This window comes from Carcharhinus amblyrhynchos, chromosome 22 (assembly GCF_965287045.1).
Source record: "Carcharhinus amblyrhynchos chromosome 22, sCarAmb.v2.hapA, whole genome shotgun sequence".
Taxonomy (NCBI): Eukaryota; Metazoa; Chordata; class Chondrichthyes; order Carcharhiniformes; family Carcharhinidae; genus Carcharhinus; species Carcharhinus amblyrhynchos.
The window spans coordinates 36975572-36994300 of NC_137345.1; the positions used below are offsets into that span (position 1 = coordinate 36975572).

General features: G+C 50.2%; 1 protein-coding gene across 1 annotated transcript in view; it reads right to left on the bottom strand.

Moving 5' to 3' along the window:
* Positions 1–18729, bottom strand: part of LOC145356781 (uncharacterized) — a 165081-nt gene that overhangs the window by 129557 nt on the left and 16795 nt on the right. The window contains exons 5-7 of the mRNA XM_080209647.1: positions 16306–16477; positions 10984–11130; positions 4628–4718 (exon numbers count right to left, since the gene is read on the bottom strand). Coding sequence (XP_080065773.1) covers positions 4628–4718; positions 10984–11130; positions 16306–16477 — 410 coding nt within the window. The remainder of the gene's footprint in view (positions 1–4627; positions 4719–10983; positions 11131–16305; positions 16478–18729) is intronic.

Genomic DNA, 18729 nt, shown 5'->3' on the forward strand with positions numbered 1-18729 from the left:
AAAGCAAATTACTGTGGATGCTGGAATCTGAAACCAAAAGAGAAAATGCTGGAAAATCTCAGCAGGTCTGGCAGTATCTGTAAGGAGAGAAAAGAGCTGATATTTTGAGTCTAGATGACCTTTTGTCAAAGCTAAAAGGCACAGAGAGTGGGAGATATTTATATTGCAGGGTGAGGGAGTGAAAGATGAGTCACAGCCACAGAAACCAGGGGAAAAGATTGCTAATGGCTGCACATAGAGAGAATAGAAGGTGTGAATGGCTAAACGGCAGAGAAACTGAAATTAGAGGGTAAACTGTGACAGATGAAGATGTGGAGGGGGTGGGAGGAGAATGGGTGGGAGAGTGGTAAAATTTAGAAAAGGGGAAACAAAGGGGGAGAAAAGGTAAGGGAAGGGGGATAAAGTAAGGGGAACGAGTGAGGGGAAGAAAAATGAAGAGAGACAATAAAGAAATAAAAGGTAGAGAACAGTAAAAAGTTAAATACAATAAAATGAAAACAAAGGGGTTGAGGTGAGGTAGAGCAAATCATCTGAAGTTGTTGAATTCGATGTTAGGACCGGAAGGTTATAAAGGTTGAGCCGGGAGATAAGATGCTGTTCTTCCAGTTTTTATTGAGCTTCACTGGAACATTGCAGCAGGCCAAGAACAGACATATGGGCATGGGAGCAGGATCATACGTTAAAGTGGCAAGCAATGGGAAGGTCAGGGTCCTGATTGCGCACAGACCAAAAGTGCTGAGCAAAGCAATCACCCATCTACGCTTGGTCTCTCTGATCATAGAGGAGACCAGATTGGGAGCAGCTAATGCAATAGATCAAATTGAAAGAGGTGCAAGTGGAACGCTGCTTAACCTGGAATTAAGGTTTTGGATCTTGGGTGGTAAACATGGAAGAGGCAAAGGGGCAGGGGTTACACCTGCGATTGTATGGGATGCTGCCATGAGTAATGGGAAAGGTGTTGGGTATAGTGGAGGAGTGGACTAGGTTATTCCAGATTCTCTCTGTGGACAGCTATTAGCTGGTTTCCCCTGGTTTCTGTGGCTATGACTCATCGTTCATTCCCTCACCCTGCAATATAAATATCTCCCACTCTCTATGCCTTTTACCTTTGACAAAAGGTCATCTAGACTCAAAATATCAGCTCTTTTCTCTCCTTACAGATGCTGCCAGACCTGTGAGATTTTCCAGCATTTTCTCTTTTGGTTTCAGATTCCAGCATCTGCAGTAATTTGCTCTTCTGGTTGTGAGGGAGACTGAGCAGGAACTCTGAATGTTCTTGTCTGCCCGATGTCAGGATTAAAGACATCTCCTCATATCTGGAGGGTCTCTGTGGAATGCTGACAGAGGGGGTGAAGGGAAGGTGTGTTTGATGGTGGCATCTTGCTGGAGTTGGCGAAAATAGTAGAGGAATATACTTTGCATGTGGAGGCTGGCAGGGTGAAATGTGAAAACAAGGGGACTCTATCCTTGTTCTGGGAGGGAGGGGAGGGGTTAAAGGACATGGTGTGGGAGATGGACCACACACTGAGGGCCCTGTCAACAACTATAGGTGAGAATCCATGGTTGAGGAAAAAAGAGCACGTATCAGAAGCACCATTTTGGAAAGTGGCATCATCGGAACAAATGTGACGGAGGCGAAGGAGCTGAGAAAAGGGGCTGGAAAGTTCAAGACATGTGCATTTGTTTACAGTTCCAGTATAGAACTCCAGTATGAGGGATGGAGTCCTTACAGGATGTGGGGTGCGAGGAGCTGTAGTCCAGATAGCTATGAGAGTCAGTGGGTTTGTAATGGATATTGGTAGATAGTCTATTGCCGGAAATGGAGACAGAAAGCCCGAGGAAGGGAAGGGAAGTGTCTGAGATGGACCAAGTGAAAGCGATGGAGGGGTGGAAGCTGGAAGCGAAGTTGATGAATTTTTCGAGGTCCAGACGACACTATGAAGCGGCACCAAAATGGTTTTCGATGTACCAGTAAAGGAGTTGTGGGAGGGGACCCAGGTAGGCCTGGGATAAGGAATGTTCCACACACCCTATAAAAAGACAAGAGGAGCTGCTGCCGCAGTGAACTACCTACTTCCCAAAATTCACAAAAAGGACTGCCCTGGTAGGCCCATTGTGTCAGCAGTGAACTTATTTCCTCTTACCTCGACTCCATCCTCACTCCCCTGGTCCATTCCCTCCCCATCTACATCCAGGATTCCTCTAATGCCCTGCATCATATTGACAGCAGGCCCTAATCACCTCCTATTCACCATGGATGTGCAATCTCTCTACATCTCCAGCCAACACCAGGACGGCCTTCTCTCTTGAAGAGACCTGAACAACTCCCATACACCACCATTCTCCTCCACCTGGCTGAACTCGTTCTATCTCTTAACAACTTCTCCTTTAACACATCCCACTTTCTCCAAAGCAAAGGAGTAGTAACAGATACCTGCATGGGTCTGAGCTACACTTGTCTTTTTATGGGGTATGTGGAACATTCTTTCTTCCAGGCCTACCCCCTACTTTATCTCCCTTCCCTTAGTTTTTCTCCCCCTTTGCTTTCCCTTTTCTAAATTTTACCTCTGTTCCATCCATCCCCTGCCCCCCTCCGTGTCCCCCCCCCCGCCGCTGCTCCCCCCTCTCCCCGTCCCCCAACATCTTCATCTGTCACAGTTTACCGTCTGATTTCAGTTTCTCTGCCATTTGGTCATTCACACCTTTTATTCTCTCTGTGGACTGCCATTAGCAGCCTTTTCCCCCGGTTTCTGTGACTATGTCTTACCTTTCATTCCCTCACCCTGCTGTATAAATATCTCCCATTCTCCATGCCTTTTATCTTTGACAAAGGGTCATCTGGACTCAAAACGTCAGCTCTTTTCTCTCCTCACAGATGCTGTGTCTTCTGCAAACTTACTAATCAATCCAGTTACATTTTCCTCCAAATCATTTACATATATTACAAACAGCCAAGGTCCCAGCACTGATCCCTGAGGAACGCCACTTGTCACAGCCCTCCATTCAGAAACATACCCTTCCACTGCTACACCCTGTCTTCTTTGACCGAGCCAGTCCTGTATCCACCTTGCCAGCTCACCTCTGATCCCATGTGACTTCACCTTCTGCACCAGTCTACCATGAGGGATCTTGTCAAAGCCTTACTGAAATCCATGTAGACAATATCCACTGTCCTACCCTCATCAATCATCTTCGTCACTTCCTCGAAAAACTCAATCAAGTTAGTGAGGCATGACCTCCCCTTCACAAAAACCATGCTGCCTCTCACTAATATATCCACTTACTTACAATAAATGAACTTAATGTGGAATGTAAACCTGTATCAGTGATAGAGAGACTCAGTGGAATGTGTTGGATTCGGATATACTGGGCCTTGGCTGGAGGTGAGGTGGGACCACGCTCGCTCATTCAGAGCTTGCTCTCACTCATACTCTCTCGCTCATTCAGACCTTGCTCTCACTCATACTCTCTCGCTCATTCAGACCTTGCTCTCACTCATACTCTCTCACTCATTCAGACCTTGCTCTCACTCTTACTCTCTCGCTCATTCAGACCTTGCTCTCACTCATACTCTCTCACTCATTCAGAGCTTGCTCTCACTCATACTCTCTCACTCATTCAGAGCTTGCTCTCACACGTACTCTCACTCATTCAGACCTTGCTCTCACTCTTACTCTCTCACTCATTCAGACCTTGCTCTCACTCATACTCTCTCACTCATTCAGAGCTTGCTCTCACTCATACTCTCTCACTCATTCAGACCTTGCTCTCACTCATACTCTCTCACTCATTCAGACCTTGCTCTCACTCATACTCTCTCACTCATTCAGACCTTGCTCTCACTCATACTCTCTCGCTCATTCAGACCTTGCTCTCACTCATACTCTCTCGCTCATTCAGACCTTGCTCTCACTCATACTCTCTCACTCATTCAGACCTTGCTCTCACTCATACTCTCTCACTCATTCAGAGCTTGCTCTCACTCATACTCTCTCACTCATTCAGACCTTGCTCTCACTCATACTCTCTCGCTCATTCAGACCTTGCTCTCACTCATACTCTCTCACTCATTCAGAGCTTGCTCTCACTCATACTCTCTCACTCATTCAGACCTTGCTCTCACTCATACTCTCTCACTCATTCAGACCTTGCTCTCACTCATACTCTCTCACTCATTCAGACCTTGCTCTCACTCATACTCTCTCACTCATTCAGACCTTGCTCTCACTCATACTCTCTCACTCATTCAGACCTTGCTCTCACTCATACTCTCTCGCTCATTCAGACCTTGCTCTCACTCATACTCTCTCGCTCATTCAGACCTTGCTCTCACTCATACTCTCTCACTCATTCAGAGCTTGCTCTCATTCATACTCTCTCACTCATTCAGACCTTGCTCTCACTCATACTCTCTCGCTCATTCAGACCTTACTCTCACTCATACTCTCTCGCTCATTCAGACCTTGCTCTCACTCATACTCTCTCGCTCATTCAGACCTTGCTCTCACTCATACTCTCTCGCTCATTCAGACCTTGCTCTCACACGTACTCTCACTCATTCAGACCTTGCTCTCACTCATACTCTCTCGCTCATTCAGACCTTGCTCTCACAGCTTGCGACACTCACTTCACTCTCAATCCTTTCCTTCTCTTCGTTGATTTGAAGCTCCATCTCTTCAGAGAGTCTCTGAACATCAGTGTTGTGTTCTGCCATCCTCCTGAAAAAGAAGCAGTGATGTGAGTTCTGGGCAGAGGAACCCAGCAGTCAGCAGCATCCCCAGCTCTGATTTTTAACATCCTAGTTTTGAGCTGCTTTTCCATTGACCCAGGCAGGTAGTTACAGCGATGGTTGATAAGACTATTTCCAAATCTCACCAGGCTTTTGATAACACAGAATGACCAGAATCTGATACAGAGGTAGTGTTCTTGCCCCAAACTGAAAAATTAAAGGTCCCATCTTTGATTTGAAGTTGCCGGGGCTTCCCATTGAAACCTTCTCCATTGCACTTGAAACTCTAATCTGTAACAAACTCACATGGGGTGGCATGGGAACGGCACTCACAACCCCAGGGACCTGGCTTCAATTCCCTCCTCGGGTCACTGTCTGTTAGTGTTTGCACATTCCCCTCATGTCTGCATGGGTTTCCTCCAGATGTTCCAGTTTCCTCCCACAGTCCAAAGATGTGCAGGTTAGGTCGATTGGCCATGCTAAATTGCCCCTTGGTGTCATGAGGATTAGCAGGGTAAATGTGTGGGGTTATGGGAATAGGGCCTGGGTGGCATGTGGTTGGTACAGAATCGATGGGCCAAATGGCTTCCTTTTGTACTGTAGGGACTCTATGATTCTAAATTCAATATGCAGCATCTCACAAAAGATTCATCCTCCAGCCACCTGTGTTTACTTTGATTTCCCTTCACGGTTGACTGCACCTGACAGGGAGGAAGGAAAATCTCTGCAGCAGAAAGGGGTGCTGCAATGATATATATCCTGCCAGGCAACGGGGGACGTGGAGATTAGTGAGCAGCATGGTAGCACAGTGGTTAGCACTGCTGCTTCACAGCTCCAGGGTCCTGGGTTCGATTCCTGGCTCGGGTCACTGTCTGTGTGGAGTTTGCACATTCTCCTCGTGTCTGTGTGGGTTTCCTCTGGGTGCTCTGGTTTCCTCCCACAGTCCAAAGATGTGTGGGTTAGGTTGATTGGCCTTGCTAAGAAATTGCCCCTTAGTGTCCTGGATAGTGGAGGTTAGCGGGATTAGTGGGTATAGTCTAGGGTAGGGACTGGGTAGGATTGTGTTCAGTGCAGACTCGATGGGCCGAAGGGCCTCTTTCTGCACTGTAGGGTTCTATAATTTATGATCTATGATCTAAAGTGACCTGGTCACTTTCTTACAGCTGACAGACTGGAATTAATCACAGAGCTGCCTGCAATCACCATGCCAACGGTGATCCTCAGCTCTGCCAGGGTTAGAAGGGGCAGTCTGGCCACTGCACCCCCACCCCGGGAACAGAGCGGCGAGGTCAACTCCTCGTCCCCAGTCCGAGTTCACCCAACCCCAGCAGCAGAGGGGCAAATGACCACTGGACCTACCTCCGGACTGAGGCAATTGGTGCCTGGGTGCAGTGCACTGTTGGCACAGTCAGGGTTGTGGGGAGGGATGGGGTGGTGTGTGAATAGGGATAGAGTCTGTGAGGAGGGGCTGAGAGGTAAGGGGGGCCTGAGTGAGGGGTCAGAGGGACTGAGTGGGATTTCTTAGGGGGAAAGGGGGCTGAGTGGGGAAAAGGGTGAGTGGGGTCACCCTCATGCCTGCATAGGATGGAGGGAGTTTTACACATTATTTATGAGTGGGGGGAGGCTTCCCCTCTTTGGTGCGGGTGTGTTGGGGGGGGCACCATTTCATTTTTGGTGTGGGCCGGGGACTGTCTCAGAACACAGAGGTCTGGTCGCCATTTTAAAATGGCCGCCTGGTGTCTGAACGGTTGGCAGGTTGTCCGAAATGTGTTTATTTTCATCTTTCAGGTGAGTGAATCTCAAGTGAAAAACACTGCCAAATGCCAACAGGAAAACACCCCCCGTTTTCCCACTAATGTGGGCACTTAGCCTCAGAATGGGAGAATCGTGCACAGTTTGTAACAAAGGGATTGGATTGTAAGAGTGAATAGGATTTATTCTAACGATGGAGTGGAGGTATTAGGTGAGGCCACCTCAGGGAGTACAGTGCATCGTTGTAAACTCCTTCCCTGAGGGATGCCCCACCAACCCTAGAGAGAGTGCAACTGGGCTGGATTCTGGGGTGAGGAGACTGTTCTTCAAGGAGAGACTGAGTAAATTGAGGCACTCATTCCTGGAGTTTAGAGGAAATCGGGAGAGTGGTGATCTCACTGAAATGTATGAATTTTGAAAGGCTTTCCAGGATAGTTGAGGAGAAAATATTTATTCTGCTGGGGGAATCTAGACCCTGGGAGATTGGTGGAGGTGTTGGGGGAAATTGCTGCTTCAGAATAAGAGATTGGCCATTCAGGAGAGTGAAGGGGAGAAAGTTCTTCAGTTGGTCATTCATAAGAATTAGAATCTTTGTATTTCTCTGTTCTCAAGGGCTGTGTGGGCCGGGCTGTGGAGAGTATGCAACAGGTTCATTTGGTAGCAAAAGCAATTAGCTTTCGGAGAGCTGCTCCTTCGTCAGGTAAGTGGGAGTTCTGTTCACAAACAGGGCATATAAGAACACACACTCAACTTACAAAATAATGATTGGAATGCAAATCTTTACAGGTAATCAAGTCTTGAAGGTACAGGCAATGTGAGTGAAGACACAGGTTAAAGAGATGTGTATTGTCTCCAACCGGGACAGTTAGTGAGATTTTGCAAGCCCAGACAAGTCGTGGGAGTTACAGATAGTGTTACATGAACCCAAGATCCCTGTTTGAGACCGTCCTCATGTGTGCAGAACTTGGCTATCAGTCTTTGCTCAGTGACTGTGCGCTGCCGTGTGTCATGAAGGCCACCATGGAGAACGCTTACCCGAAGATCAGAGGCCGAATGCCCATGACTGCTGAAGTGTTCGCCAACAGGAAGGGAACAGTCTTGCCTGGTGATTGTCGAGCGATGTTCATTCATCCGTTGTCGTAGCGTCTGCATGGTCTCCCCAATGTACCATGCTTCGGGACATCCTTTCTTGCAACGTATCAGGTAGACAACGTTGGCCAAGTTGCAAGTGTTTGTACTGTGTACCTGGTGGATGGTGTTCTCAAGTGAGATGATAGCATCCGTGTCAATGATTCGGCACATCTTGCAGAGGTTGTTGTGGCAGGGTTGTGTGGTGTTGTGGTCACTGTTCTCCTGAAGACTGGATAGTTTGCTGCAGACAATAGTCTGTTTGAGGTTGTGCGGTTGTTTGAAGGCAAGAAGTGGGGGTGTGGAATGGCCTTGGGGAGATGTTCGTCTTCATCAATGATATGTTGAAGACTCCGGAGAAGATGTCGTAGCTTCTCTGCTCCAGGGAAGTACTGGACGACGAAGGGTACTCTGTCCACTGTGTCCCATGTTTGTCTTCTGAGGAGATCGGTGTGGTTTTTCGCTGTGGCGCGTCGGAACTATCGATCAATGAGTCGAGCGCTATATCTTGTTCTTATGAGGGCATCTTTCAGCGTCTGGAGGTGTCTGTCACGATCCCCCTCATCTGAGCAAATCCTATGTATACGGAGGGCTTGTCCATAGGGGATGGCTTCTTTAACATGTTTAGGGTGGAAGCTGGAGAAGTGGAGCATTGTGAGATTGTCTGTGGGCTTGCGGTACAATGAGGTGCTGAGATGACCGTCCTTAATGGAGATGCATGTGTCCAAGAATGCAACTGATTCTGGGAAATAGTCCATGGTGAGTCTGATGGTGGGATGGAACTTGTTGATATCATCATATAGTTGTTTCAGTGATTGTTCACCATGAGTCCAAAGGAAGAAAATATCAATGTATCTAATGTCTCGCATTGGTTGAAGGTACTATGCGGTGAAAAGGTCTTGTTTCAACCTGTGATGAAGATGTTGGTATATTGAAATGCGGATTTTGTCCCCATGGCTGTTCCATGTGTCTGAATGAAGAACTGGTTGTTGAAGGTGAAGATATTGTGGTCCAGGATGAAGCCGATGAGTTGTAAAATTGTATCTGGAGAATGGTAGCTGTCGGTGTTGAGTACTGAGGCAGTTACAGCGATGCCATCGTCATGGGGGATGTTGGTGTAGAGCACCGAGACATCCATTGTGACGAGGAGAGCTCCTGGTTCAACTGCTTCACGTGTACTGAGTGTCTGTAGGAAATCCATAGTGTCGCGACAAAAGCTGGGGGTTCTTTGTACAGTGGGTTTCAGGATGCTCTCAACACAGCCAGAGAAGTTCTCACACAGGGTCCCATTGCCCGATACGATGGGATGGCTGGGTGTGTTTGCCTTGTGTATCTTTGGGAGGCAGTAGAGATCTCCAATGTGGGGAGTACGTGGAATGAGAACACGGAGGGTGCTCTGAAGGTCCGGATCAAAAGTTTTGATCAGAGTGTTGAGTTGGCGAGTGTGTTCTTTGGTCGGATCTGTGGGTAACTGTCTGTCGCGTTCCTCGTTGTTCAGTTGTCGGTACATCTCTTTGCAATAATCCGTTCTGTTCGGGATGACGATGGCCCCTCCTTTGCTGGTTTGATGACAATGTTGCGGTTGGTCTTGAGAGCTTGAATGGCCAAGGAATAGCATTGCATTCTTGGACACCCACATCTCCATCAAGGATGGTCACCTCAGTACCTCACTGTACCACAAGCCCATGGATAACCTCACGATGCTCCACCTCTTAGCTTCCACCCTCAACAAGTTAAAGAAGCCATCCCCTATGGACAAGCCCTCTGTATACAAAGGATCTGCTCAGGTGAGGAGGATCGCAACAGAGACCTCCAGACACTAAAAGATGCCCTCATAAGAACAGGATATGGCACTCGACTCATCGATCGACATGCCACAGCGAAAAACCGCACTGACCTCCTCAGAAGATAAACACGGGACACAGTGGACAGAGTACCCTTCGTCGTCCAGTACTTCCCCGGAGTGGAGAAGCTACGGCATCTTCTCCGGAGTCTTCAACACGTCATTGATGAAGACGAACATCTCCCCAAGGCCATCCCCACACCCCCACTTCTTGCCTTCAAACAACCACACAACCTCAAACAGACCATCAACCTACCCAGCCTTCAGGAGAACAGTGATCATGACACCACACAACCCTGTCACAGCAACCTCTGCAAGACATGCCGGATCATCAACACAGATGCCATCACCTCACGTGAGAATACCATCCACCAGGTACACGGTACATACTCTTGCAACTCGGCCAACGGTGTCTACCTGATACGTTGCAGGAAAGGATGTCCTGAGGCATGGTACACTGGGGAGACCATGCAGACGCTACGACAACGGATGAATGAACATCGCTCGACAATCACCAGGCAGGAGTGTTGGGGAACACTTCAGTGGTCACGGGCATTCGGCCTCTGATCTTCAGGTAAGCATTCTCCGAGGTGGCCTTCACAACACACAACAGCACGTGAGCAGAGACTGCTCCAAATTCTACACACGAGGACTTCATCAACCAGGATCTTGGGTTCATGTAACACTATCTGTAGTCCCCACGATTTGCCTGGGCTTGCAAAATCTCTCTAACTGTCCCAGCTGGAGACAATACACATCTCTTTAACCTGTGCTTAACCCTCTCTCCACTCACATTGTCTATACCTTTAAGACTTGATTAGCTGTAAAGACTCGCAATCCAACCATTATTTTGTAAATTGAGTTTGTGTCTTTGTATGCTCTGTTTGTGAACTGAACTCCCACTTACCTGACGAAGGAGCAGCGTTCTGAAAGCTTATGGCTTTTGCTGCCAAATAAACCTGTTGAACTTTAACCTGGTGTTGTGAGACTTCTTACTGTGTTTACCCCAGTCCAACGCTGGCATCTCCTCATCAAGAATATGCAAGGCAGAGCTTGGTGGAAGGGAATGAAAGGATATGGTGATGATGCGAGTAGGGGACCTACGGGTTCAGCTATGGTCATCGGGTACCATGGTATAGCAGGCTCATAGGGCCAAATGGCCTCCTCCTTCTCCAATTTCTTTAACTACATATATTCTTATTCACTTCTCAGATTATTTTCTGTACCTCTCTGTAACACTTAAATGATCTCCACACAAAGACACTGAAGATATAATCATCTACTGTTCCTCACTTACTCTATTTCAAAAGGATTCTATCAGAAGGATTTAGCCTGGGCGTTGTACAGTGGAAACATCATTTCCTCTCCAAGACATCCCAGACCTTTCCGATTTGGAGAATAATCTTTGTATGGAGAGGTTAGCATTGTGTGACAGTGTAGACTGGTTGAAGGCAGCAGCTGGTGTACAGATCGATTGTTCAGATGTGTGAACAGGAAGAAGATATTGGCAATTTGGCTTTGTATCACTTACTTTGTCAGCATACGTTCCAAATCCGCCTTCTCGTTCTCAGACTCCTGAATCTGAGCTGTCACCTTGCAGAGGAAATCCTCCAGGTTACCCAGCAGGTTGGGTTCACTGCGTCGCAGTTGGACCCACAGTTTCCACACCTCCAGGTTACTGAGGAAGCCCCAGAAGGAAAAACAGAAGGAGCAAAATAATTAGCAATGTTCAAATCAAATCCCTTTCTGTAACACTCTGATATACCCAACAGCCTTCACTGTAACACTGATATACCCCACACCCCTCACTGTAACACTGATATACCCCACACCCCTCACTGTAACACTGATATACCCCACACCCCTCACTGTAACACTGATATACCCCACACCCCTCACTGTAACACTGATATACCCCACACCCCTCACTGTAACACTGATATACCCCACACCCCTCACTGTAACACTGATATACCCCACACCCCTCACTGTAACTCTGATATACCCCACACCCCTCACTGTAACACTGATATACCCCACACCCCTCACTGTAACACTGATATATCCCACACCCCTCACTGTAACTCTGATATACCCCACACCCCTCACTGTAACACTGATATACCCCACACCCCTCACTGTAACACTGATATACCCCACACCCTTCACTGTAACACTGATATACCCCACACCCCTCACTGTAACACTGATATACCCCACACCCTTCACTGTAACACTGATATACCCCACACCCCTCACTGTAACACTGATATACCCCACACCCCTCACTGTAACACTGATATACCCCACACCCTTCACTGTAACACTGATATACCCCACACCCCTCACTGTAACTCTGATATACCCCACACCACTCACTGTAACACTGATATACCCCACACCCCTCACTGTAACACTGATATACCCCACACCCTTCACTGTAACACTGATATACCCCACACCCCTCACTGTAACACTGATATACCCCACACCCCTCACTGTAACACTGATATACCCCACACCCTTCACTGTAACACTGATATACCCCACACCCCTCACTGTAACTCTGATATACCCCACACCTCTCACTGTAACACTGATATACCCCACACCCCTCACTGTAACACTGATATACCCCACACCCCTCACTGTAACACTGATATACCCCACACCCCTCACTGTAACACTGATATACCCCACACCCCTCACTGTAACACTGATATACCCCACACCCCTCACTGTAACACTGATATACCCCACACCCCTCACTGTAACACTGATATACCCCACACCCCTCACTGTAACACTGATATACCCCACACCCCTCACTGTAACACTGATATACCCCACACCCTTCACTGTAACACTGATATACCCCACACCCCTCACTGTAACTCTGATATACCCCACACCTCTCACTGTAACACTGATATACCCCACACCCCTCACTGTAACACTGATATACCCCACACCCCTCACTGTAACACTGATATACCCCACACCCTTCACTGTAACACTGATATACCCCACACCCCTCACTGTAACACTGATATACCCCACACCCCTCACTGTAACACTGATATACCCCACACCCCTCACTGTAACACTGATATACCCCACACCCCTCACTGTAACACTGATATACCCCACACCCCTCACTGTAACACTGATATACCCCACACCCCTCACTGTAACACTGATATACCCCACAGCCCTCACTGTAACACTGATATACCCCACACCCCTCACTGTAACACTGATATACCCCACACCACTCACTGTAACACTGATATACCCCACAGCCTTCACTGTAACACTGATATACCCCACACCCCTCACTGTAACACTGATATATCCCACACCCCTCACTGTAACACTGATATACCCCACACCTCTCACTGTAACACTGATATACCCCACACCCCTCACTGTAACACTGATATACCCCACACCACTCACTGTAACACTGATATACCCCACAGCCTTCACTGTAACACTGATATACCCCACACCCCTCACTGTAACACTGATATACCCCACACCCCTCACTGTAACACTGATATACCCCACAGCCTTCACTGTAACACTGATATACCCCACACCCCTCACTGTAACACTGATATACCCCACACCCCTCACTGTAACACTGATATACCCCACACCCCTCACTGTAACACTGATATACCCCACACCCCTCACTGTAACACTGATATACCCCACAGCCTTCACTGTAACACTGATATACCCCACACCACTCACTGTAACACTGATATACCCCACACCCCTCACTGTAACACTGATATACCCCACACCCCTCACTGTAACACTGATATACCCCACACCCCTCACTGTAACACTGATATACCCCACACCCCTCACTGTAACACTGATATACCCCACACCCCTCACTGTAACACTGATATACCCCACAGCCTTCACTGTAACACTGATATACCCCACACCCCTCACTGTAACACTGATATACCCCACACCCCTCACTGTAACACTCTGATATACCCCACACCCCTCACTGTAACACTGATATACCCCACACCCCTCACTGTAACACTGATATACCCCACACCCCTCACTGTAACACTCTGATATACCCCACACCCCTCACTGTAACACTGATATACCCCACACCCCTCACTGTAACACTCTGATATACCCCACACCCCTCACTGTAACACTGATATACCCCACACCCCTCACTGTAACACTGATATACCCCACACCCCTCACTGTAACACTCTGATATACCCCACACCCCTCACTGTAACACTGATATACCCCACACCCCTCACTGTAACACTCTGATATACCCCACACCCCTCACTGTAACACTGATATACCCCACACCCCTCACTGTAACACTGATATACCCCACACCCCTCACTGTAACACTGATATACCCCACACCCCTCACTGTAACACTGATATACCCCACACCCTTCACTGTAACACTGATATACCCCACACCCCTCACTGTAACACTGATATACCCCACACCCCTCACTGTAACACTGATATACCCCACACCTCTCACTGTAACACTGATATACCCCACACCCCTCACTGTAGCACTGATGTACCCCACATCCCTCACTGTAACACACTGATATAATCCCACACCCCTCACTGTAACACTGATATACCACACACTCCTCACTGTAACACTCTGATATATCTCACACCCCTCACTGTAACACTCTGATATATCTCACACCCCTCACTGTAACACTCTGATAAACCCCACACCCCTCACTGTAACACTCTGATATACCCCACGCCCCTCACTGTAACACTCTGATATATCCCACACCCCTCACTGTAACACTCTGATATACCCCACACCCCTCACTGTAACACTCTGATAAACCCCACACCCCTCACTGTAACACTCTGATATATCTCACACCCCTCACTGTAACACTCTGATAAACCCCACACCCCTCACTGTAACACTCTGATATACCCCACGCCCCTCACTGTAACACTCTGATATACCCCACACCCCTCACTGTAACACTCTGATATACCACACACTCCTCACTGTAACACTCTGATATACCCCACGCCCCTCACTGTAACACTCTGATATATCCCACACCCCTCACTGTAACACTCTGATAAACCCCACACCCCTCACTGTAACACTCTGATATATCCCACACCCCTCACTGTAACACTCTGATAAACCCCACACCCCTCACTGTAACACTCTGATAAACCCCACACCCCTCACTGTAACACCCTGATATATGTCGGGGAGTCACTGGGCAGCTTCCCAGAAGGAAAGCCACAATTCAGGATGAAAAATCAGAGTGTTTAAAGTGGTGGATTCAGTGATGTGCAGAAATTTCACAGCAGGCCCGACATTGATGGCTGCTAAATAACGGAGAGAACAGGACCAGTCTCCAATGTCCCAGAGGCACAAGGCTGCAGGCCTCGGAAACAGGTGGAGCTCCTGTGGAGGAGAGCAGTGATGGGTCCACAGGGTAAACCCTGCCGATAGTGTGAGGATGCCGGGAATGGTTACTGGGATTTCGATGGAGAATGTGAAACCGGAGCAACAGATGGTGGGAGCACTAGATCCTGAATTAATGAATCTGTCCCGTCTGGCCCTTTAAATGTAGACGAGCCTCACACCAAACTGAGGCGCTCTACCAGAGTTCAGAATGCAGAGCACACTTTTGATTTAAAACCTGCTGTGTGCCTGACTAACCATGCTTTGTTCCCACATTGGAGTCTATTGGGTTTTAAGGGCAAGGAGTGTAGTAGCAGGGACCTTTAATTGTGTGTGTGTGTGGTGGGGGAGGCGGGGGGGGCATCTCCCGAGGGCCACGTGATCAATGGGACCTTGTGGATCACTCCAGCGGGTATCTGTGCCAATCAGCGGGAGGGCACAGAGCCCGGGTTGAAGAGAGACTGGCAGTGGGAGGCAGGGAGTGGAGTAGAGCAGTCACATTGTAATTCAGCCTGACCTTGGATAATAAACCCTTTTATTGTTAAAGCCACATTGAATCATCCTCGATCAATAACAGCATGATCCCTGCCCCGGGAGGTACGATCCCTGCTCCGAGAGGTACATTCCCTGCTCCGGGAGTTATGATCCTGCTCCGGGCGTCATGATCCTGCTCCGGGAGGTACATTCCCTGCTCCGAGAGTTATGATCCTGCTCCGGGAGATACGTTCCCTGCTCCGAGAGTTATGATCCTGCTCCGGGAGGTACATTCCCTGCTCCGAGAGTTATGATCCTGCTCCGGGAGATACATTCCCTGCTCCGAGAGTTATGATCCTGCTCCGGGAGGTACATTCCCTGCTCCGAGAGTTATGATCCTGCTCCGGGAGATACGTTCCCTGCTCCGGGAGTTATGATCCTGCTCCGGGAGGTACATTCCCTGCTCCGAGAGTTATGATCCTGCTCCGGGAGATACGTTCCCTGCTCTGAGAGTTATGATCCTGCTCCGGGAGGTACATTCCCTGCTCCGGGAATTATGATCCTGCTCCGGGAGGTACATTCCCTGCTCCGAGAGTTATGATCCTGCTCCGGGAGTTATGATCCTGCTCCGGGAGGTACATTCCCTGCTCCGAGAGTTATGATCCTGCTCCGGGAGATACATTCCCTGCTCCGGGAGTTATGATCCTGCTTCGGGAGTTATGACCCTTGAACCAGCTGGAGTGGATTCAGATTTATCTCCATAACCTCAACATGTTGAAGGCTGGGGCAATGTTGTCAGGGAAGTGACTGACAGCTTGTATCTGGTGAACACCCAGATGTCCTGCAGTTATACTCATTCTATTTCCCATTCCTGCCAGTCCCTGTGTTAACACAAGATCATTAACTTACTCTTGTAGGATTGTGCTGGCTCCCACTCTTTCCATCAGTGCAGCAAAGTGTTGCTTTTCCTCATCTTCCACCTCAACTTGATTCTGTAGGCTTTGAGACTGATAGAGAGATTCTGAAACATTCTGTGGAAGTGGCTCATCCTCTGGCTGCTTCTGGTCAGTTAGAAAGTGACCTGTGGAGTGCAATTTACATCGTCATTGTTTAATTCAGACAGTTTGCACCAAATAGCACCAAATAAGCGAACAAGCCTGGAGGACCAGGCCCAGGGCTAGAGGACCGGGCCCAGGGCTGGAGGACGGGGCCCAGGGCTGGAGGACCGGGCCCAGGGCTAGAGGACCGGGCCCAGGGCTGGAGGACCAGGCCCAGGGCTGGAGGATCGGGCCCAGGGCTGGAGGACCAGGCCCAGGGCTGGAGGACCAGGCCCAGGGCTAGAGGATCGGGCCCAGAGCTGGAGGACTGGGCCCAGAGCTGGAGGACCAGGCCCAGGGCTGGAGGATCGGGCCCAGGGCTGGAGGACCAGGCCCAGGGCTGGAGGACCAGGCCCAGGGCTAGAGGATCGGGCCCAGAGCTGGAGGACCGGGCCCAGGGCTGGAGGACCGGGCCCAGGGCTAGAGGATCGGGCCCAGGGCTGGAGGACCGGGCCCAGAGCTGGAGGACCGGGCCCAGGGCTGGAGGACCAGGCCCAGGGCTGGAGGATCGGGCCCAGGGCTGGAGGACCAGGCCCAGGGCTGGAGGACCAGGCCCAGGGCTAGAGGATCGGGCCCAGAGCTGGAGGACCGGGCCCAGGGCTGGAGGACCGGGCCCAGGGCTAGAGGATCGGGCCCAGGGCTGGAGGACCGGGCCCAGAGCTGGAGGACCGGACCCAGGGCTGGAGGACCAGGCCCAGGGCTAGAGGATCGGGCCCAGGGCTGGAGGACCGGGCCCAGGGCTGGAGGACCAGGCCCAGGGCTAGAGGATCGGGCCCAGAGCTGGAGGACCAGGCCCAGGGCTGGAGGACCAGGCCCAGGGCTGGAGGACAGGGCCCAGGGCTGGAGGATTGTCCCAGGCCTGTGGGACCAGCCCCAGGCCAGGGGTAGGAGGCCCAGGGCTAGAGGGGGAGGCCCAGGGCTCGGGGAGCAGGCCCAGGCCTTGGGGAGGAAGCTCAGCTGGAGGAGCAGGCTCTAGGCTGGAGGTTTAGATACCAAGTGATAATGGCCAAATCATAGAATCATACGATGCAAAATGAGGCTATTCAGCCCATCAAATCTGCACCAACTGCAATCCTACCAAGGCCCTATCCCCATAACACCATGCATTTACCCTGCTAATCACCCTGACATGAGGGTCAATTTAGCATGGCTAATCAACCTAACCCATACATCTTTGGATTGCTAATGTTAATGCAAATCTTCAATCTGCTGAAACCAACAGAAACGCTCACAAAAAGCCCCATTAACCAACTGAGCACAGCAACCAGCGATCTAGAATGTTCTCATTCAGAATGGTGTCTGTTTAGAAATCTAATCATGGCTGTACAATCACTAAACTCTCCGCTTTCCAACCCCCACACAATCCCCACCCTACACATCACCCCCCCACCCCCACACACACCAACCGCTCCCCACTCATACCCCCCACACTCATACTTACTACACAGTAATACTCCCCCTCCCCCATTCATACACCCCCTCCCCCACACATACTCTCTCTCCCCCACTTACACACCCCCTCCCCCACTCATACTCCCCATTCATACACCCGCCCTCACCCACACACACCCGCCCCTCACCCACACATACCCGCCCCTCACCCACACATACCCGCCCCTCACCCACACACACCCGCCCCTCACCCACACATACCCGCCCCTCACCCACACATACCCGCCCCTCACCCACACACACCCGCCCCTCACCCACACATACCCGCCCTCACCCACACATACCCACCCCTCACCCACACATACCCACCCCTCACCCACACATACCCGCCCCTCACCCACACATACCCGCCCCTCACCCACACACACCCGCCCCTCACCCACACATACCCACCCCTCACCCACACACACCCGCCCTCACCCACACACACCCGCCCTCACCCACACACACCCGCCCTCACCCACACATACCCGCCCCTCACCCACACATACCCACCCCTCACCCACACATACCCGCCCCTCACCCACACATACCCACCCCTCACCCACACATACCCGCCCCTCACCCACACATACCCACCCCTCACCCACACACACCCACCCCTCACCCACACATACCCACCCCTCACCCACACATACCCGCCCCTCACCCACACATACCCACCCCTCACCCACACATACCCGCCCCTCACCCACACATACCCACCCCTCACCCACACATACCCACCCCTCACCCACACATACCCACCCTCACCCACACATACCCGCCCTCACCCACACATACC